The sequence below is a fragment of the Tetrao urogallus genome (genome assembly GCF_951394365.1).
Source record: "Tetrao urogallus genome assembly, chromosome: 9".
Lineage (NCBI taxonomy): Eukaryota > Metazoa > Chordata > Aves > Galliformes > Phasianidae > Tetrao > Tetrao urogallus.
Genome location: NC_136822.1, coordinates 4,569,945 through 4,593,338, shown reverse-complemented (window position 1 = coordinate 4,593,338; position 23,394 = coordinate 4,569,945). Strand labels below are relative to the sequence as shown.

Sequence of the window (23,394 nt, the reverse complement as noted above, 5' to 3'; positions counted from 1 at the left end):
CTGGCTCGTAATTTAGAGCACGCCAGCTCCAGACTCCAGTAGGTTTATTGCTTGTAATAATATACAGCTTTGGCTTCACTTTGTGAGGCCATTGCTCTCCTTCAGAGACAGAATGCTACACTGAACATGTAAGTATTTTTAGCAGTGCTGTTCTCCTTCTCCAGTAAAGCCATAAAAACCAAGGACACAGACATCTGAAGCATCTTTTCACAGCTTTGGAAAATTTAGCATCGGCCACAACCCCATGGCTTGCAGCGTGCACCAGCCCAGAGAATGGCAACAGCAAACAACAGCCTGTGCTGTGAGCACAAGCACCAGTCATGCTCTCTCCTGCATAACTTATAGAATCACGGAATATCCTCAGTTGGAAAGGACCCACAAGGATCACCAAGGCAAACTCTATGTGTGAGAGCCGTGTCCAAACGCTCCTTGAGATCAGGCAGTTTGGAGATGGAGACTGCCATGAGGCCTCCCCTCTGCATCCTCTGGGACAGAAAGCAGCTTGCCGGGTTACTGGGATGGCCATGGCCTCAGGCATCATTCCCTAGGAGCTCTGACAGCCCCTCCAGCACCAAACAGGACAGGGATTTTGCTTGTGGAAGCTTGCCAGGCTTCAGAAGGCACTCTTAGTATCTCCTGGCTGAGGAACTGAGAGCAATGTTCTAGCAGCTTAGCGATGATTCAAATTTTCCTTTGAAGTGCCAATGAGATTAAAATAAAAGACTTTTTTTTTTTTTTTTTTTTTTTTTAAATCTTCAGATCACCAGAAAAATCAGGCTTAATTCTGGTGGGAAACGGGAACAAAACCGCCTCTGTGTTGACCACAGCACAGCACTGTCACATGAAGTGCAAAGAGGTGACGTGGTGAAACTGAGAGTGCTTCAGATTCAACCTTGCAGTTCCTCTTCTTGGCTGTGCTGGGGACCAAGAGCTGGTGTGAGGCTTGTCCTGCTCATCCTCTTGCCTCCCAGCAGATCAGTGACCACAAAGCTCTCAGTGCCTCACCGTGCTCTAGCGTGCCATTCAGTGGATTGGAAGGGACTTGGGATCAAGGTCATGTTCCAGTATGGGATGGAGCATTCTAGAGGTGGGAACTCACCTTATCTAGCTTCGGTGTGGAATAATGCAAGTACGAGAGAAGGTCATGAGATAGGACCAGCAGTGGAAACAATAGATTGGTTTCTTTAGCCCTTTGTTCTGAGCTCAGCTTTAGCCATCCAAGCTCTGACAAAAGTAGAGATATGACATCAAAGGCCTGGAGCACAAGTGTTATGGGGAGCGGGTGAGGGAGCTGAGATGGGTAGTCTGGAGAAAAGAAGGCTTGGAGGAGACCTCATTGCTCTCTGCAACTCCTTGAGAGGAGGTTGTGACAAAACAGGTCAACTGGGTTACAGCAATACGATGAGAGGTGATGACCTTAAGCTGTGCCAGCTTCAGGGTGAATATTAGGAAAGACTCTGAAGGAGCACTGAGGCACCAGCATGGGCTGTCCAGGGAGATGCTGGAGTCGCCATCTCTGGAGGTGTTCCAGAACAGTGGAGATATGGCACTGAGAGATGTGGTTTAGTGGGCAATATTGGTGGTAGGTCAATGGATGGACCTGATGGTCTTAGAGGTCTTTTCTAACTTTAACGACTCTATGATACTATGATGGAGAATGAAAGCTGTAGTGCTATCAATAGCTTTGGGCCAAGGAACGAGAGGAAGCTTCTTCTGAGATTGAAGTCTGAAATATGTTTGTAAGGAAGTTGGAAATCATTTCCCCAACATATTTTTAATTTTTTTTTTGTAGAAGGGAAGTCTTTTTTATATGACCTTGCCTGAACAGTCTCTGGACCTTGCCTCTGGGTCAGTCATGTGGTTGACCCAGGAGTGCTCTATTTCCCACAGACTCTGCTTGAACGTGCAGTGCACTTCCAGGTCTTGCACGGTGGTGTAAAGTTCAGCTGAGGATCACTCTGTTTAGCTCTGCTGCAGGCTCATAATCCCAGTGGGTCAAAATGTTTAGAGTTGAAGAGGTTACGGGCTTTTCTGAGGAGTATTTAAACTCCATCTGTCAAACCACTTGGATAAAAGAAATTTATAGACTCTGCCAGCAGTATATTAAGTTAGCTGTTAGCTGTTTCCTTGTCTTTGGTTTGGTGAAATGTAATGTTTTCATGTTGCCTTAAGAAAATAACTAAACCATGGCAAATTTATGGCTACAAAAATTACGAAACCTAGATTGACAGAAAAACAGTACCAGTGAAGAAATGGAATTCAAGGAACCACATGTGGGTGAGAGGCATGTGAAGAAACCTCTTGGCAAGGCCATCGGAACAACTCGGGGGCCTGATCTTCTCAGAAAGCCATCTGAGAGACTCGAGACCTGCTTCATCTTCAACTTAACTGCACACAAAATCCACACAAGGAGCTTGCACACTAAAAGAAGAATCACAGAAAATGAGACAAGACTTTTTTTCTCAAGGTCCAAACAAGAAGACTGAAAATGGGGAAGTTTGGTACTTCACTTTTGCAGAAAACACTTAATGTCGCTCCCTGACCATTGTTTGGTACTTCAGTATAAAATACAGATGCAAGTCTGATAAATCAAGGGCTTCACAGGTTGCTTTCTTTCCATTTACAAGAGAAATGGCAGTGCAGGGCCACGTGATGTCATCTAGGCAACTGTGAGACCACTTCAGTTCCTCCTGGCACTTTGAAGGTCAACCGAGCGCCAGTGTTTGACCAGGGACCGTGTAAGTGAGGCTGTGTCTCAAGCAATGTCAGCTCTAGGACACGATAAGCACTGCTCGAGTGCCTGTCACTGCAACACCCCAGCCAAGATAGCTTTTCTACTCTCTACTGTTCTGATAAAACAAATATTTCCATTGACTGAGTGCTGTTTCCCCACTGCAGCCCTTTCTCCCTCCCCCTGCTATTGCCTGGGCATCTCCCACGCCCCCCAGAACAACAGCCCAAGCTCATTTCAGTGTGGCAGCAAGGCAGCAGTGCTTCATAGCACTTTATGTGAGCAAAGACATTGCAGGCCAGCTGGTGAGGGGCAGCCATGTTACCTAGTTCTTCCTCTTCCAGCTTCCACAAAAGGTGTCCTTTTCCTCAGCTGCTAAATAAATTCAACACAACTCCAAGATCTTTACCCATCACATAAAAGGAAGGTGTTTACTGGGGTGATAAACAACCAACCCGATGCCTCCATCAGGTAGGACTAAAAAGGACAAGAAACCACAGAACCACAAACTCGTTGAGATTGTCAAGGACCTCTGGAAGTACTCTGAAATGCCTAAATATTACAAGTAGAGCTGAACACAGTATAAATACCCAGCTAAATCAGGCTTGAAACCACTGCTTAGAAATGCATGACAGCACAAACAGTACTGCTTGCTATTTGTTTTGGTAGGAGGACTGGTGTCAATGTGGTTGTTGCACAGGGAGTGAGAAAGCAGACACACTCTTACAGCCTCAAAATTTGGGCTGAGTTAGGAATATAGTTTAAGAGCCATTGTGGTTTAGGAGCTAGTAGCTCAGGGCTCCTCCGGCTGCATGGTTGTCCCACAAGGAGAGCCCATGGGACTCTGGAAGCATTTTCCTGGTTTAACAGGCATGGTACAAGCAGCATGCTGAATGCAATCTGCACACGTATTAGCAAATGGGAAAAGAAAGAAGCAAGCTGCAGAAGTCTGCCTGGGAGAGCACAAACCAGAGCATCGGCTGCTCCAGCCTCTCTGCACACCACTTGCCCAGCCATGCACTGTGCATCCAGCTCTCAAAAACCACACACGGATATCACTGGGAATCCACATCCTCCACAGCACCCAGGATGTGAGTAATGCTGCATTTTGCTGCAGGTGAAGGATTGAGACCTGCTCACAGGGATCTTCCTCAGCCCTTCACAGTCTGCAGCTTCCAGATGGAATTGCTGTCTGCCTTATGTGCAGCCCCTTCCCACCCACACACATTCCTTTCCAGCAATGCTGCTTTCTTTGGCTTATCATTCTTATCTTTTTCTCAAACTGACTTAATTGGTGCCTTTAACTCTTGATGTTGTTTGTTGGTCCCTCTGATATCCCTTGTTTATTCTAAGAGCAGTCATAGCCTAAAGCATTACATTTCAAAGTAGCATCCAAACTGAGGAAGGTCCTTGCAGTTGCAGTGTGATCATGCTGGCTCTGTGAGCTCACCCACACCCCATAAAGCACAAGGCATGACAAGATGGGCTGCACTTTACCAGCTGCAGAGCTGTCTGAGTCCAAGTGACACACAGCCGAGGTTCTCCCAGGAAGGACAAATCTGGTTTTAGTAAGCTTCTTTGAGACAAAGAAGCTGCATCCTCCTAGCAGTCTGCTTCCACTGCAGTTACTGCTCTCTGTGCTCTCAGTGTGATTGGCTCAGCTCCCCACGCACACTACACCCACTCTGGTTGTACAAGAGCAGCTCACCTGTCCCTGGAACAAACACTTGTGACATGGCCACACCATGGGCCAAACCCCGACACGAAGCAGACGGGTGGTGCTTTTAACACATTAGCATCTTCTACCAGGGGAAATGCTGGAGTATTTTTAGCATGGCTCCAGTGTTGGTCTCTGCACTGTTTTGGCCTTTTTTGGAATTTTTAACTCTGGAAACAAATACATTACCCTTTACAATAAACAACACCTACTTGCTTTTATTGTACAATACAAAGAGGACTACAGGCTGTACTCCTGAAGACAATAAGGGAGAAATATAAAGCAGTTCCTTTTGACACAGCTTTCCCCGTTCGTGACACCAGGCAGCTCTCTCACTGCTTCCCTCATCTCACCTGTCCCACTTACAAACTGAGCTCTGTCTTCACTGCAAAATTCCAACCTGAGTTGTTGCTCAGTTCCTTGTCTGATGTGATGCATGCGGGCTCCGTAAGAGGTCAGAGCAGCACCCTTGCCAACTGCATCCCATGCAGCTGCTCTGCACACACACCACAAAATGCATTTCCCAAGGAAGGTCAGAGGGGGAAGCATCTGTTGATGGTACATTTGGTTTCATCCCATGCAAATCTCATCACAGCACGGTACCATCTGTCACGCTGTGCTGTGGGGAGAGCCCCAGTGACACAGAGCGAGGAGGAGCGAGTCCAGAGAGCGAGGAGGAGATGGAGTCTTAGCAAAACACAACAAGAAGAAGTGACACAAGGCGAGTCTGAAGACTGAAAGGGGATTGCATGCAGTGAGGGAGGGCTGCTCCTCCTCTCTTCTTCCCATTTCATTTCAAATCGTAGCTCCTTCCTCCTCTGGTCCCCATGGGAAACAGGGAGAGGCTCCTGTGGCCATCAAAGGAGAATGAAGTCCATCAGCTGCCACCAGCTAAGGGAGTGGAGAACAAGTTGCGTCTGTACCAGTTCTTCTTTTCCTCCTCTTCAGAGCCCACGGCCACTGCTTCTGGAGTGGGGGAGGAGATGGGGCACGGGGCAGTGGGACTCATCTCTCGGGCAGCAACACGAAGAAGACGGCCTTGAGGAAGTGCCCAAAGCTGCAGATGGCGGCCACGAGCCAGTGGGAGCGGAGACTGGGGTCGGTGCTCACCACGCACTTGGTGATGTCTGCCTGAGGAGGGGGAGCAGAGGTCAGCGGCCATGCCCAGACCCACCCGGCCACTGCGTACCTCAAAACAAGCCACGCCTGGGAAAAGGAATGCTACAGAACGATCAGCAAGCATTTCCATTTTCAACAGCAAAATAAAAGAAACTTTCCTCCCTTTCCCAGGAGAAGCCTTGGCAACAACAGCCTTCCCATCCCTTTCTGCAAAGCACGATGCTTCCCTGAGGTTGTCCTGTTTAATATCAGCTCAAGTTGCTTGCACTTTTTCTCTTGCCTTAATGTTTTATTTGGAACTCGTTCAAGGAAGTAAATCCATGATTTAAATCGCGAGCAATGCAAGCTTTGTTTGTGGGAATGCGTCTGCTGGATGCGGTGCTGCCCGGCACATGGGCCAAGAGGTATGGATTGCTGGGCAGCCACTGTCAGGTATTGACAGGAATGGCAGCCAGCGATGAGCAGAAATAACAATGCAGTGAATTCATGGAGATGTGATCTCGGCTGGGACGGGGAGGAGAGAGCAGAAAATATCTGGAGGGTAAAGCAAACAGGACAGAAGCGGATAGAAAATTACATCTTCTGGGAGGGGTAAGCAAATTTTCATTCGCTTACCTGCAATTTTGCCTGCAAAATTTGTGTTGTGGTTAAACATCAGGCAAGCACAAGGAACTATGGGCTGCAGCTCTGTGACACAGGGTGCACTGTTACTGTATCAGTTTGATGAGGTTTTCAGAAATAGCAGGGACTGTAGGGTGGCAAAAGTGAACCAAAACTGGGAGACAAGGAGGGCAAATATCCATTGGCCTCACAGCTTTCTCTTTACACCTTGGCGAGCAGCCCTTCTCTGACTGGAGTACTATGTCCAGACCTGAGGCCCCAGAAGAAGAGGGATGCAGAGTTTGGATGTTTAACGGATGTTCAAGGAGGTCCAGAGGAGGGCCATAAAAACGATCAGAGGGCTGGAACACCTTCCCTATGAAGACAGGCTGAAGGAGCTGGGCTTGCTAAGCTTGGAGAAGAGAAGGCTATGGGGAGATCTTCATGTGGCCTTTCAGTGGTTGAAGGAAACATAAAAGCAGGAGTGAGCTTTTTGCACAGTCTGATTTCGATAAGACAAGGGGGAATGGTTTTAAACTAAGAGAGGGGAGACTTAGGTCAGATGTTAGGAAAAAATTATTTACTCAGGGGATGGTGAGACCCTGGCACTGTTCCCCAGAGTAAAGTCCCTTCCAACTCAAATCATTCTGTGATCCTATGACTGAGAAGAGTGCAGCCCTCCTTGAAGAGAGGAATAAGGATCACTGAACATCCCAATAATCTTTTCCAGTGTTCCCACCTGCATTCAAGATGCCAGTGAGACACACTTGAGCAATCTTGGCAATAGTTAGAAGAAAACAAGAGGGTGGACACAGGGACAAAGTGAATACAGCTTTGTTAACTGATGCCAAGATCATCTACGTGTGGAAGGTCTGATAATAGCAGCCCCAGGAAGCCTGAAGGCTGGCATGCTGCATTACCATGCCGCTTTGGGGTCTCTGAGCTCACACACACCCGGTGAGCAGAGATGGCTTGAGTAGGGAGGAGTGGAAAGCAGCAGGAAGCTGGATCAGTGCATGGGGAATTCCTGGGGTGAACAGCAAGGTAGAGAAATGCTGCAGCTGTAAAAGTCTTGACACTCAGTGCCAGCAGAGCCCACGGCTCCCTGTGAGCCAGAGCCTCACGGTAATCAGTGCTGGGTGAATGCACCCGGTGAGCGGCAGCTACAGAGATGGCTGATCTGAGATCACAGAACCAGAACCACAGAATTGTAGGGGTTGGAAGGGATGAGCATCACCTGCTCTGTGCTGATGTAATGAGCACTCTAATGTGGCCAGCTGAGAGGAGCCGTGCTCAGCAGCACCTTGAGACTGGTACTGCACTCGCTTAGATAAACACAACTGCTCAGCTGTTGAACAATTGCCTTGGTTATTGTAATCCAAACAAAGCGTACCAGATAAGGCACTGAAACTGAACATTTCAAAGCCGCTTAATTAAATAGGCCTTTGTGAGGCACTGATAAGCTGCTACAGTGACAGTTTGATCTCTGCCTCTTATTTATTCATTGAACAAGTTTGGGTCTCAAGCTCTTCTGTGGAGCAAACATCCATAGCAGCTGCTAAAAAACCTTTCTACTCCCCTGCAAAGCCACTGCTGAGGCTGCGAACGCTCCTTGGGCAGAGATGGTATCCCCAAGAGTTAAATGTTTTTTCTTCCTCCTAAAGGTGTTGGGCTTGTGAGGTGTTGGACCATGGCAGTTAGAGGCTTTCTCCACCCTATAAAATATGGGACTGGGGGGCCATAATAGACCATATGGGCCCCTACTGCTGAGCAGAGGCTCTCCCGGCACAGCCTGGAGCACAGAGGTTCCTCTTGGCAGCCCAAGCAGGTGTGTGGTGGGGCCATGTGCACAGAGGAAAGGCGGACACCAGGCCAAGACAAACCAACGGCAGTGAGGTCAGGCACCAGATGAAAGGGACTCCAGCACAGAGCTTGGCCCTTCTGGGAACAGGGCTGAGAAATGTCACACTGCAGTGCCTAGCTGAGAGGAACAACATTCAGGAAAACAGCACAAAGGCACAGGGATGAGGAGACTTCCCCTCAGCTGAAGGAGCCACTTGTTTCTGGAGGGAAGCTATCTCCTCTCTGCAGCCCAGAGCTGCTGATAAGTGTGCTTACAACAGGAGGCAATCAGCACCAACCAGCAGCTTTCACAGCTTTCTTGTCTGACCAGGGGCTTCCCTTTCCTAGGGCCGGATCCTGAGAGCAAGCAGCATGGCTTCAGCAGCACCAGGGCAAATGCAATGGCACTCGAGTAGAAACGGCTGCACCAGGAGCAGATAAGGACAGGGCTCCTCTCCTCAGCTGCTGAGAGCCCATTCTGGGCAGGGGATGGGCTCTGTGGCTTGCTTGCTATGCAGCAGACTTTCCAAAAATATCCATTTGGAACTATCAAACTCTTTGTTCTGAAGTCTAACAACACACCACAAAAATTAAAACAAGATGTTGACTTATCTGAACATACATGGTTTACCAGAACAAGGAAGCAACTTAGTTGGGAAACTAGAAGGGGGCACATTCCTGTGCAACATTCCAATTTTAAGGAAACTTTTGTTTTTTTCCCCCCAAAGGAAAAACTTTCAGAGAAAACATTTCAACCAGCCCCACAGGTGCTCAGAATAAACCTCACTGATGGGCTGAGGTGGGGACAGGAACAGTGCAGCTTGGTGAGTTCTTTCCCAGGGCATCTTCTCCAGTACCTCAGCACAATTATTTGTGCAGACACAAAATGAAACAAGTTGGGGCATTCACTACAATGGTTACTCTCCAGCCCAGCCAATCAGCCCACTGGCCCCAAGGTGGCAGCTTTAGAGAGAGCAGGGATGACCAAAGGTGGCAATGACTCTTAAGTGGCAAGGAATCCAAAAATCAGGACACTGCTTCCTTTCCAGCTGCCCCCCTTCATGCACATCACCCTGCTTCTGACTCTGCCACAGCTCAGCCATCAGCTCGAGCTCCTGGGGAGGTCACTGGTGAGGTGTTTTTTTAGGTGCTATTTCACAGCACCTAAACAAAGCTCTTACTCCAAACTGTTCTCCATAGGAGCACTGTATTTCCCATGGGCTATAGAGAGAACCACAGAAATCAAACACTGGGTGATGGCTCCTGTTTGCAGTCTGCTACTACAACTGTCTGCCTGCTCCAGAGAAATTCAGGACAGGAACAGAAGAGGCATCAGTGGGTGAGGATTGAATTAGTGCACAGGAAGCTGAAGACCAGAACAGCTGACACTATTGAGGACAGGGCGAGGAGATAGTAACAGAGCTATGAGAGCCTAGCACAGGAACAATCTCACTCAATGTTATTCTACAACAAGATGCATTAACTGGGCTGTTTCCTAGTCTGCCCATGGGGAAGCAAGCCAGACCAGCCAGCATCTCTTACCCATCCTCCTCGCCTCTTCAGCCACGTCACCAAGGTCTTGCGGACAAACTCTCCCAGGCAGTCCACGATGGTGTGGACCATGGCTGGCTGTGCATGACGCACACAGTCCACTGCCAGCCCCGCTGCCACGGCGTAGAGAGACACCACCTTGCCCCATGTTATGCCTGGGAAAAGAAGACAGGGTGCTCACACTTACATGGATCCCTCCTCTATCACAGGTGCCCACTCTGTAAGCATGAGGGTTTGAGTCTGGCTGCAGCTGTGGTCCTGCATGCTTTCCAGTGAGTGATTAAAACTGGGCATGCTTTGACCACTGCTTAGAGCCATACGTGCAGCTTTGGAGGAAGCAGCCCAAAGACATGACCCAAAGACATAAAAACAGTGCTTTTTGTTTTTTTTTCTAGATTAGAGGAGTCTGTTCCAAAGTGACAGACAGAGCACATAAGCAATAAGCATCTGCACAGTCCATTCTGCCACGACAAAGACCAAACGAGGGAGATAGAGCTACAGGCTCAAGACAGTTGGAGTCTTCCTGGAGTCAATCTCCAGCCAGGTAACCCCACGAGCATTTCACAGCTCATACCTGTCCCACCAAGGGCAGTGCAGCCAGCCATGCCAGCCAGCTATCTAACCTCCCTAAGCAGAGCTTCCTGCAAGGCTGGCCTGCCCGCAGCAAGAGCCCCATGGATGCTGTCCCAGCAGCAGCCATCTCCCTGCAGCACTGGCAATCCATGCCCAGGCTGTGCTCTGGGCACCAGCCAGCTCCAGGGTATCCCTATATGAGCCAACACCACAGGGTGTAAATCCTCCACACTCAGGCATCACAGCTAGCAATCTCTGATGAGGCTTTTAACAGGAGCAGCAACCTGGGAACGCAGCCCTCTGCATGCACACAGCACAGGGGTATGTGGATTTCCTTTGGCTATGCTGGGAAGTTTGCTTTACAGAGAAACTATTCAAATATCAGCCACAGGAATGGTTTGTTACGCTGACAAATCTCCATTTGCTGTTCCAAAAAAGCAGTTCTTCCACTCATGACTAATGCGACATCAATATCTACAAAAGATCATTTTGCTAGGCACTGTAGCAGCAATAATAACCCACACTAGTGTTCTGTGATGCTCTGTTCTCCATAGGCACTGTCCCCAGGATCATAGGAAGTTATTGATAAAGTGGCTGTGATTTTTCTGGAGGTGTTCCAGAACCATGGGGATGTGGGCAGCGGGCATGGTGGGATGGGCTGGGGCTGGACCTGGGGATCTTAGGGATCTTTTCCAACCTCTGTGATTCTATGGTTCTAACACACAGCAAAGCAGTTTGCCATATGGACATGTTGGTCCAGCTCCAAGGAAGGATGGAGGGAAAGATCCTTCAGTTCTTGCCTTCTCCACTGATCGATGGTCCTTCTTGCAGGCTATTGGATTCTAGATATTTCAGGGGGGTAAAGCCCTCCCCAGCACAGGGACAGAGCCCTCCCCTTCACATGGATGACACAAACTGGCAGCAATGCTTGTCGAAGTGATGGATGTGGAGGGCTCAGTGGTCACTTCCCATCTCCTCTTCTTTACAGAGCACTCTATAAGGATCGAATCAATCCCTGAGGCTGCATCCTGGCAAACCTGAGCTGCAGGGGTAAGGGAGTAAGAAATCCCTTCCCTCACAATTCCTCCATGCCAAAGTTTCCATCACTGCTGCTGGAGGCAGGGTGGCAGCAGCTGGATGCATCTGCACCAGCTGAATGATTGAAGAGTGATTAAAGCAGAAAATTCCCTAAAATTTCTGCCCACGGAGGTGGGACAGAAAGAAAAATGAGACAAGCCACTTAGAAAGTGTTTTTAAAAGTAAGAAATACAAGCTGCAGCCTCAAGGCCAGCCTTGGAGCTGGAGGTATGTAAACACTGCAAGCCCAAGGGAAAATGAATTAGCAGGAAAGAGCTGCTCTTGAATGCATTCCCACAGCATGTCAGCGAGCCCAGGGGAGCGTGTGGCCACGCAGCCCCCAGCACTGTGCTGCCCAAGCACTCAGACAAACTGCCCTCATCACATTCACACCCATCTGACCTGCCAGTCAGACCTCAGAGAAACATAATCCTGTGCTACGTTTCAGCAGCTTGAAGGATGAGCCAGGCTCAGTATGCTCTCCTCTGGTGGAGAAAAAGGTGCCAAGAGGGATGTGCACAATGCAGGGAGCTCATAAAGCCTGCAGGGTGAGGCAGCAGCGAGGTGCATTGCTAGCAACATTCCAGCTGCAGGGAGGTATGTTCTCTTGGCAACCTCATGCATCCCTGGTCCTTTTTGCACAGGGCTCACTGCAGCCCAAGCACTGTTAATTAGGAGCTTAGCAGCACCCAAAACTATAAAACCAGTAAAATCATAGAACCATAGAATCACCAAAGTTGGAAAAAAACCTCTAAGGTCATCTGGTCCAACCACCAACCCATTCCCACTGTGCCCACTGACCAAGTCCCTCAGTGCCCTCAGACCAAGCCCCACTGTGCTGCTACACAGCAGTGCTAAGCAGGGGGGTGCAACTGTCCTCTTCAACAAGACAGGGTAAAACTCTCACATTCCATTGCTGGACAGGCACTGCAAGTGACTGATGGACTCCTCAGACTGTCTTGGCACTGCAGTGTCAGACTGGAGCTGTTTTCTTAATAAACTGGACAGTGAAAATCAGGGTCAGATGCTTTAGCCATTGGTAACTGGCTTGAAAATTCAGGCTGCATTTGAGCTCTTTCATTTTCTTCACCCATTAAGAGCCTCTTTCCTCTGAACTATGAAAAAAACAAAAAAAAAAAAAGAGAGAAGTGTCTGGCTGTCACTGCTAGCACTGATCTGCTGGATTTAACATTAAATGCTGAGTCTTGAGAATGCTGCTAGGACTCATGAATGTTAAAATCAGTGAACTCTTCCCCCTCTACTACTCAGCAGCCTTCTAGCAAGAGAAGCTACAGTAATGAATTGACAAAAGCCACTGAAGCACTGCCTCAACCTCACATCCACAGGCTGTCCTGCTGGTTGGTATGAAGCAGAGATGGAAAGAAGAGAAAGCAGAGCATGCAGAGCAGGGTAAGCTGGGAACCCACGCCCATGCACAACCATCTGCTGGAGGCTAATGCTGCACTGAGTCCCCAGCACCCTCAGCAGAGCTTTAGCCTGAGCTCCTACTACATCCCCAAAGCTTCCCCAACTGCCACCCTCAAAGGACTGAGTCTGTGGCCTTACCACCTCAAAACCCCTGAGTTTGGGGCCAAGAGATACAATTTCCAGCTTTACTTTCAACAAGACCACAACATGCAAGACCATTCAAGCTTCTCATGCGACTCCTGAGCTTGGAACTGAGGAACAACGAGCGCATTTCTCAACAAACACACACTATCAATGCACGAGGTGAGGCTCCCAGCAGCCAGCAGGGCTTTCTCCCAACACATTGCATGCTGCTCTGTCTGGAGCCATCCAGCTTTCCGTTGAATTCCCCATGTCACTTGTGATGTGGGCTGGTTTGGATGCAGTCAGCTGTGTTCAGCTAAGATAACCTACTTGTCTGTGCTGCAAACACCCATGCCTGCAAACCTGACCTCTGCTTTTCAAGGCAAATAAAGCTCAGCACTGAAATGACAAGACTGTCCTTTGACACAGCAACACTCAGACATGCCTGCCATGTTTGCGTGGCTCAGAGGAGAGCGGTCCTGCCTCCAAACACAAGGCAGCAGCTGGAAGCAGCAGGCTCCATTGCAGCCCTGGCTGTCGCTGGGGGAAAGGAAGCCAGGAAGAGGGAACTCCCTTGTGATGAGTTAGCTCTGGCTCCCAGCACCAGCAGCATGAGCTGGAACAAGGGAGGCTCCCGTGTAATGAACCTGCTCCGGTTGCCAGCGGTGAGCAAAGGAGCTTGGAATGAGCGACCTCCCTGTGCGATGCGGTAACACCACCTCCTACAGAGGCAGGGCAGGAGACGGCTTCTAGAACGAGCGAGAAATGCCAGGAGGATGCACAGAACGGGGCACTTCCCCGCCAGAGCATGGAGGAGCTCATTAAATCATTACAGAAGGGCGTGCTGCCAAACTGCCCACGGCTCTTTCCTAAACCTGGCCCCACCTCGCAGCCATCCCATAACAGCGGCCCCATCCTGTTCCTGCCCGCCCCAGCCCTGTCTGCCTGTCTGGGCGCGGTACCTGCAGTGAAGATCTGTGCAGCCACGGCCAGGAAAGCATCCGTCACCACAGTCTCCGAGTGCAGCGAGATGTTCAGCTGGCGGGCGATGTTGCGATAGACGTTGGGGCGAATGTATTCCAGCTCGTCCCCTGCAAGCAAGCACTCGGGGTCAGTATGCTGGAATCACGGCTGAGGCCGTCCTTCCATTTGGTGTAAAACAGGCAGCACAGCTCCCAGGGTCACTTAGAAGCAGCCCCGGCACCTCAGTCCTTTGTGCCAGTATCGCCTGCGCCCTCCTTTCCCCACAGTCTGAAAGGAACAAAGCCGGCAGCGAGAAAGAGGCACATACACCTGTGTGAGCTGTTGGAAGGTACACCCTTTCTCAACCTGTACAAGAAAAGTCATGAGATGAGAGTGACTCAGGCGTGCTGGAGGCTGACAGAAGCCAGGAATCCACCTGGAGCCACACAGCATTGAGCAGAGACTCCCGGCTCAGCTCTTTGTGCACAGAGTGACAGAGCAGAGCTCCTACCCAACTCCCAGCACTCCATTTGCCTGCCTGGCTTCCCCAGCAAAGTTCCTGGCACACACAGGATGTGTTTTCTACCCAGGTTGTTTTTTCCCCAGCTGGGACCCAGTTGGTGGTGTCACATTAGCTCGAAAATCAAGACAAAAAGAGCAAGGACAAACAGAGAACATCCTCCTAGCAGGCTTGTGCTGGAACATGAGCAGCACAGCTTTCCTCTGCAGTCTAACAAGCCATCCTGATCAGTACAATCGTTAACTGCTATCTCTAATTGTTTTACCTCTCATGGATATTTAAGAAGATGCTGTAGGAGTGTTACACGATGTGAGCATGGCATGGGTCCAAAGCCTTGTGTGCATGGAGATTCTCACTTGGCCATCTAGATGAATGCTCATCCTTTTGCATAGGAGGACGCAGGGGAAGAGGAGAGCTGTCACGGCCCCTAGACATCCATAGGGTCACTTGAGCACTCTGACTTGGGTGGGATCCGTAAGAACCATCGAGTCAATGTCACTGCAGGGCCAAGGTGGCTTGTCCCAGCCCAGAAGGCAACCAAGCACCCAGAGGATGGCATTAAACGGGAACAAAGGCATCATCCCATCAGGGGTTTGTTAAGCAGCAGCTGCTCAACTTGAATTCATAAAACTATTCCCCAGCACTCAGTATAAGACAAGCAAAGCCCAGCTTCACAGGAGGCCACAAACAAATTCTTCTGGCCCCTTGTGCCTGGTGCATTGTTCCACATGGGCTGAGGAAAGAGGAAACCCTGAGCCTGCATGGCCAGGGCTGATAAGAGGCACCATTCCTTATATCCTCAGCAGCTGCTCTGGCTCTGCAAGGAGCACACAGCCTTGTCCCCAGCCCAGAGGGGTGGCTGGGACATAATTTGGGCTGGGCTCAGTGCCTGCAGCCTGCTCCTGGTGCGGCAACCTCTGGTTCAGGTACACCAGACCTACACCACATGTGGTAGCTTGGTCTGAGATCTCTTGGCCATATCATTGGGTTTTACCACCTCTGACTATCCTACTAAGAAGGACAGCTCCCCCTTCTTGCTGCATGGGAACCAAGCAAGCCATGGCTCTCTCCAAGCAGATTTTGTCAGCCAAGCCTCTCCATCTGGAGGAGAATCAGTGGTAGCAGAGTCACCCAGGAGACGCCTCCAGACACAGGCTGCCACCTGCTCGCCCTTCAGTGTCCTCCTGGCCTCCCACAGAAGATCTGGCTCAACCCCAGCCCAAGAAAAACTGGGGAGACAAAGAGGCAGCCAGGCTGACAGATGGACAAAAACAACAGAAGATTCAGCATACGAGAGAAAACATGTAAAAGAAGAGTAATTTAATAAAAGCCAGCCAAAAGAAAACCATGTATGCCTTAAAAACAAATTTGGGATAACATCCAAAAGAACTAGAAAGAGGAGAAAGTGGGGGAACCAGTCTGGCACTGATTTGGTTGGGCTCAGTTAAAGGTTGCTTCACCAGAGTTACTTGAACTTTGGTGTAATTAAATCAGATGCAAATGCCAATGGTAGTTTCCAAGCCAAATGTGAACTGATATTCCAACCTGCAGGCAAAGAGGGATGTTGGAAGCAACCTCCTAGAACCAGAGCGCTGGGATCTAGAGAAGAGTGCTTGACTTGATCATGCAGGTCAAAGCCTAAAGCCAAAGGTAGGCAATGGGCAGCAGCCAGAGGGTGCACGGGCTGCAAGCACTGCTCCAGAGCTGCTCCCACAGCCACGTCAAGTGCACAGCTGAGTGCTCTGCCAGGGCAGCCACTGGGTGTCCACAACTGCCATGACTGAAGAAGTCTCTACTGCTCTGTGCTGCTGGGCACAGATAGCCATCCTTACTGTCCTGCATCACAAGGCTTAGTTTGGTGCAGAGGTCCCTGTATCAATGATTGGTACACTGCCCCAAGCATGGAAGATTCTACAGCTGCCCCAGTGACCAAAAACAGGAAAAGAACTTGCTAAATGATTGGGGTAGGGAAAGGCGAAGAGAGTACACTAACACACTGCCACTGAAAAGCAGTGTTATAAAATCTCTGGTACACACATCTAAGCAATTACCCTTAAACATCCCTGCAGCTGGGTGAGCAACCACCTCTGTGAGCTGCTGATGAAGCCCAGGCATGGAGCTGCCAGGATCCCACCTGTGCCTGGAGAACCACAAGCCCCATTCAAAATGCCAAGCTGAGAAAAACTACAGAGAGAAACAAAACTCTCACGCAGATGCCGTTTTACACAGTTTAAACATCATTTGCTGTTGGGTCTCGGAACCACAGTGCTGAGCAATGACCTAAAAGATGAAAGATGTGCAAGCCAAGGAAGATTCCCAAGCCCAGACCACACGCAGGGACTCACCCAGGCGCAGCAGGATGGCAGACACCTCAGCCAGCTTGCCACCAGGCACCGGGGTATTGTGCTCAGGTTTGCTCCAGCTGACGCCTGCACGGATCAGCCTTGAGTTGATGTAGTCCCTGCAGAGAGCCTTGGCTTGGGACACAAGCTCCTTGTCAGTGGGAGACCTGTCAAACACCTCCATCACCTCTGCAGCAAAGACGGAGGAGCGGCGCAGCACTTCCATCCTCGCAGCAAAGCCACCCAGCTCCAGGCTGGGCTGAGCCTTAGGGAGGCAGCGATCCGCGGGGCTCCGTCACAGCTCTCAGGAGCTGCTCTCCCAAGGACAGTTTTTCATTTTACCTGTTGAATAAGAGCATCTTTAAGTTCTCCAGAACTCCGATTCAGGTATCACGCCTTACAGTTACACTGCTGTTGGTAGTATCATATTTGCGAGAGTGGCTGCATCCTCTGCCCTGGCTGCTCTGACCCCACCAGCAGTCTGGCCCACAGCAGTTCTCAGCCACTGAGATGTTTTCCCTTTATCTATTTGCGTTCAGCAGTTCCAGTATCGCACTGCAGACAGACTGGATGGTCAGACACGGAAACAATTCAGCAGACAACTTCATCTTGTTTCAATTAAACTGGAAAAAAACCTGAATCCCAAATACCAGCTGCAGCAACCTCAGCCAGAGGCAGACATTCCAGCTCAGTGGGGCATGGATCTGTCTGGAGGAATGGCACTAACAGACAGCACAGGAACAGAGGGGCAGGAACATTTGAGATGTCCCAGAGGCCCTTGGCTGTGGTGAAAGACCTGGTCCTTATCACATTCTCAGAGGGGTTTTGGTTCTGCAGCTTTTTCTGTTTTTATAGCAACATATGTACTGCTACTCAAAATGCTTCAGTAACAGCAAAAAAGGAAATCAGATTCTAAAAAAATGTTCCCAGGTGTGAATGGCTATAGAGAAAACACAGAATTTCTACAGCCATGTGAATTCACGTTGGTCTTTCTAACCCAGTGCTGCTCTGGGAAGCACACTCAGACCTAAGGCTCTGCCCAGGTGTCAGCCAATGCATTTCTGAGTCCTCTTTGTTGGACAGCTGCTTACAATAACGAATTTCAGACTAAACAAAGCCAGTTACTTTTGCTCTTCCCAATGAAAAATATATTTACCCCTCATGTTGCGCTCTGGTCCCCCTCGGTGTCTCCTGACGGGTTGGTTCGGTGCTCCTCCTGCAGAGCCGGGTCAGTGGGTGTAGGGTTCCCCACCGTGCCCCCATCCCCACATCCCACTGACAGCCCTGGGCTCGCCGCGCTGCTTTTAAGGGACCCAGAGGCAGAGGAAAGCTTCTAGCTTTAGCCTTGTAAGGAAGATGAAATAACCGGGAGGTGGGGTTGCGGGAGCCGGAGAGCTGCGCTTCCTCCTCCCCTTTCTGTGCTCTTAAGGAGGTTCGCTGCAGAGCCATGTCGGGACTACACTGCCGGAGTGAGCAGGGAGTGCTGGAATGGGAGGGGAAGGCCGTGCTGCAGCCATCCCCCCGCCCCCGGCTATGGATTCCTATTAGAGAATCACAGAATCACTAAGGTTGGAGAAGACCCCTGAGAACCCCGAGTCCAACTGCACCTCATGTCGCCGTGCCCATTGCCCACGTCCCTCAGTGCCACATCTCCACGGCTCTGTACACCACCACGGATGGTGACCCCCACCTCCCTGTGCAGCTGTGCAGTGCCTCGCTGCTCCGTCTGAGCAGAAATGTTTCCTGCAGAAAAGAAATTCTACCAGCCCAAGAAAGAAGAATCTGAGTAAGCTGCATCCTTTCCAACAGGAGCTGCCCATCCCTGACCCATTCCTTCCCTGCAGAATGCACTCTGTGGCCTCCTGAACAACCATATTTCTGCCTTTGCAACTCTCATGGCCAAACAATCATTAAAAATGTTGCCTAAGCTACAGCAGCTGACAGCTTGAAACAGAAGTTCTGTTTAAACTGCTCCTATTCAGTAGAGCCCTGAAACAAAGACGAGGGCTTAAACATCAGTATTGCTTAACTAGTGCTCATGTTTGTCAGAATTCTAGCAGGCGTGCAGGTGCCACAGATCCTCCCTGCTCTCCAGGGTGCCAATCCCACCCCACATGTTCCCTGCCTGCTGTCACACCAAAAGATGCCTCTTTAGATGGCAGTACATGAAAGCTCAGCACACAGCACTGAGCCGGCCATGCAGGAGCAATGCTGCAGCCCAGGGAGCTGCTGGTGTCTGCTGAGCTCCTTTGTCCATAACACATTCAGGCTACAACATTTAGAGGCTAAACCTATACTGGGGATCCCTCGCAGCAAAGGACTACCAGAAAATGGCACTGAAACTCTTGTTTTACCCCAAAACATTGTTCCCATTGTAGGTATCCGTGGCATGGCAGTGTTTTGGCTCCAGCAGGCTCTAAATTACAACTCCTGCCTATCTATCTCAGACGGGGATGATCAGAAAAGCTTGGAGCACTCACTTCCTAAAATAAGAGCCAAAAAAACCCCAACAAAACAGGGCTACACCTCATAAACAGGGCTGCTCTGGCAGAGCAGCAGCACCATAATGGTCCTCAGCCTTCCACCATGCCACCCTGACCCTCTTGCATCACCTCAGCCATTCTGTCTTTCCCCACTGCCTTTCCTGGTCCATTTAGGCAGCAGCTCTTGGGTTGTGTTGGGAAGGGATCCTTTACTGCTGTGAGTGCCCACGGGGTCACGCTACAGGTTCAAAGCCATTGGGGCACTAACAGGAGGATCAGCAAGATGAGAAGAAACAGCACTTTTCCTACAGAAACATCTTGCCAGCTCTAACAGAAAAACAATACATGGAAGTAGCAGCATAATGGGACCCAAGCAGAACACAGAGGGTTTTTGAACTTTCCCCTTAATTCTGAAGGGCTCAGTTCAGAGCCTCATGGAACCCAGGCAGTTATTTGCAGTATTCTGTGTAGGAGATTGCCCCGAGCACCTCTCCTGAGCAGCATCCTGCAGTGCTGTGTTCTGTAGCAGAACAAAGGGGCTGTGTTGCAGGCAATGTTACCTTCCACAGCCTCCAGATGGTTCACCTTCTCAAGTACACAGGTCTGGTGGTTTACACTCATCAGGATTAGTAAGCAATCCACTACTTAGGGATCTGACAGATTACCACTAACACCAATGTTTTCTTCTCTTAGCTGTCATGCTCACTGCTGGTGTTTGTAGGCACAAGTCTCCTGTTATAAACATGCCTATATACGCACATATACAGATACATATATACAAAGACGTGCTGTACTCCAGGACTGGGGTACAACCCCATGGAAGGGAAACTGGAATGAACTTCCTATTGCTAAGCAGTGCTATGAGCTGAATCCTCATCATCTCCACCCTTATTCCCAAATTTGATTTCCCATGAAGAGCACAACCATTGCCACTCAGGTATCAAGCCACAGTAAAAGAGCAGCTCCAAGCTGTGATTTGATAGACAAAACTTCATTTCTTAGCACAAACAACATATTTACATATTGCACCACTAAAATAGAAAAAGCAAAAGCACAGCATGAGGTCAACATCCCCAAGAGAGCAAAGAGGATTCTCCCCTTTCAGTCTCTAAGGCACAAGGGCAGAGGATGAGCCTTGGCTTCACTGCAGCAACTGATCAATCCCCAGGATGGGAACCAGGTCCCACACCTCCATGCAGGGATGCTCTCACAGGTGCAGACAGGCGAAGGCAGGCAGATGCCTCTGCCTGCACTGACCCTGACATCTCATGAGCCCAAATGTGTGCTGTACTGGCTTGGCAGCATTTATGAGCTCTGATGCATTGATGTGCAGCCTAGAGACACGTGCCGGGGCACAGCAGTGTCCTACACAGGCAGATGGATTGCTGGAGCTGATAACAAGGAAGGAGTCTGCCTTGCACATGTTTGCATGTCCTAAATATGCCTCGAAGTATTTCTGCACATTCAGGACACAGCTCTGCTTTTATCTTAAGCCCTTGGTGACTTTTGGAAAGGCTCAGCCTCTAGAGCTGGGCAGGGCAGCAGAAGGAAACCCTGTCAGCTTTGCCATCAGACAAACGTCCATGAAGCCACAGCCTCCTGTCACCTCTGCATACAGAAGTGCAGCTGCAGTGATTTGGAACTGCGTGGTGCATTGCACAAGGCAGATGGATGCTGCCAGCAGGTAATCACCAGAGCCTTGTGCAAGAGCAGAGACAGCTCACCAAGTGCAGCTTTCCCAGTGCTCCCACGATTACAGCCTTCACGAGTTGTGATGGGAGAGTCTCACTGAACAAAAACAAAGAGACTACAACTTCTTGTTACCTGACACTGAGCTATCCTGATCGGTTTTGGAGAACAGGCAGGACAAAGCTGCCCCTCCTACCAGAAGGGTGAGTGCCCAAAGCAAGGTTAGTTACATCTGTTGGCTTTGAACTCCAGAATTTTCCCTACTTGGACTTGGAAAGCTTTGGGCCGGAGCGTTTACCTGATTCTGAAAGGCAAGAAAGGAAATTTGAACATAATTTTGAGGAGCCCCAGCACTACCTTCAATGGGCTCCACAGCACGGCCCTCACTTTTTCAGGCTCACTGCAAGAGCTGCTGCTGGTCCTGGGCCACCTGCCTGAGTGCTGCCACGTATCAACAGCTGCCACTGCATGTTGGAATGCCAGCAAACTGCTGGCCAGGTGCTCAGAGCCAACGATGCTCAGGGTGGGCCCACTTCAGACAAAGCATTTGAGTCAATTTTAATCATATTTCAGAATCAGCAAGCAGGAAATCTTGTTTGAGGTCACCGATTTTAATCTGTTTTTGCATTTGTTTCTCGGGTAGGGTGAGTCTCAGTTGGAATTAAGACCTGTTTACTTGCAAGTAAGCACAGAGCACAGCTCAGTGCTACATTTCCCCTCTTGGCTAAAAAGGAGGAAAATTATGTACTAAAGCAATTCTATAGCTGAAACAAATGAGAAATCTGAACGTATTGCAGGTGCTAAGCATTCCGTGTTCTGCTTAGCAGGTTATTCGTGGTTCATGTCACTTGGTGTATGCCCTCCTGAAGAGTGATCCAAATGCAATTAGAGATAAATAGAAACAAATGATGTCTTTATGTGCTAAATTAAAAGAGCAAACGTGAAAAGGCTGTTAGAATTCATAAAGCACCTGAGACAAAACAAAACAAAAGAAAAAGAACATGCTTGATGCAGCTACCGAATTGAGTCAACTGCTGAAATGAATAAGCAGCTTCTGACACCAGTGGCCTTTTTCATGGTCCCAGAACCCCAGCCAGCTCAAACCTGAAGTCTTCAGTACACAAGAGGTCAATCAGTTAAACTAGAATTAGGGGAAGCGTTTCCAAGGAATGAAGAAATATGTAAAACTGAGGTTCTGGGGGTGGGAGGTTTCTCATTCAAGTCACTGCTTTCTGCTGAAGCAAGCAGAGCAATTTTCAGACCCAACAAATGCTTCAGTATAGAACCATAGAATCAAATCATACAATCATTAAGACTGGAAAAGACCACCAAGATCACCAGGACCCACCACCAACCCATCAGCCATGCCCAAGAAGCTGCAAGCAAATGGTTATTTGTTCCGCAGGAGGGGCAGCGCTGCTTAACATCATCCCTCGTGGTGAAGGCAATTTGAAAGAAGCCACAAACAGTCAGGTCACACACTGGACTGTATCAGAGAGCAGCAAGCTGTGTTTGCCTGCCCCAGGAGGGAGCACAGCCAGCTGCATGGCTTCCCATTGCAGCTGCAGCAGCTAGCATATCTCCTCTTGCAGGTCTCTGCAGACAAACAGGCAGGCTGACAGGCTCTGTGCAGCCCTGCATGCTTCCTGTTGAACATCTGTGGTTTAAGGGACAGAGGTGCCCCTACACCAGAAGTGACAACACAGGGTAGATGTTCAGCGTGAGTCATTTAACAGGCAGAGCTTCTTAATTTAAAAGAAGTGGGAAATGCTTACCTTGAGTTTTGAGAGAGAGATCAGCTTCACACAGACCTGCACAGCATCTGTGCAAGTTTCTCCTGCGCACTCCCAAAGCAACTCCACACCCAAGGTCTGGTTTCTCATGTCCTGGTAATCACAGACCAAGATAGAACCAACACACTGCCATGCTTCTTGCTGGCGCTAACATATGTCTGGTGTTTTGATAGGAAAAATATATGTTTGGGATTGAAGAATTTCATTTCTAGAAGGAGCCACGAGATCAGATCACTGCAGTGCGTGAGACCGATTCACTAATCTGCCTGAATTATCACTTAGCCTTGCAGAAATTAACGTCACAGAGCTGCCAATGGTTCTTTTGGTCCAGCAAAGGACAGAATTTTGATGCTGGCATCAAGCCCCACATCAGAAAGATGCATAAAGGAGTAAGTAGCTTTGCAGCTTCTTATTACACAAGACACAAAAGTCTTCTCAGAATCCTCATCTGAGAAACAGTGCCCCCAAACTATTCATTTTGTGAATCATTCTGTTTAAAAACGTTGCTGGACAAATGCAAGAAAAGAGGAGTCTTCCCTTAACAAAGCATGGACTGCTAGGTTTTCCTTTCACAAAGGGTCTCAGACACGCACCATGAGAGCTCATTTCTCAGAATATGTATCTCCAAGTAATCGGTTTCATGTGGTGTTATATTTTAGTCTAACGGCATGAAAAGCACGGAGGTTTCACAGAGGAAACCCTGAACTCAGAAGGGGTCAGAAGCATCTCAGGAGAGTGAGTGGGGCTGTCATCTGGACTGCAAAGATCTTTGTGAACACAAACATGAGTACAGTGTGGTTCTATCAGAATTAGAGCTGCATGCTCTGCCCCTGGTTGGCCCAT

The 23,394-nt window shown here is 49.4% G+C and overlaps 1 protein-coding gene across 1 annotated transcript; it reads right to left on the bottom strand.

The window, feature by feature from the left end:
- Positions 1–5,453: 5,453 nt before the first annotated feature.
- BOK (BCL2 family apoptosis regulator BOK) lies at positions 5,454–16,812 on the bottom strand (the record flags this gene model as incomplete). Its single annotated transcript, XM_079539798.1, has 4 exons — positions 5,454–5,579; positions 9,552–9,715; positions 13,724–13,852; positions 16,590–16,812. The coding sequence occupies 4 exons, from the start codon at positions 16,810–16,812 to the stop codon at positions 5,454–5,456; spliced, it is 642 nt and encodes a 213-aa protein (XP_079395924.1).
- Between the last annotated feature and the right edge of the window lie 6,582 nt (positions 16,813–23,394).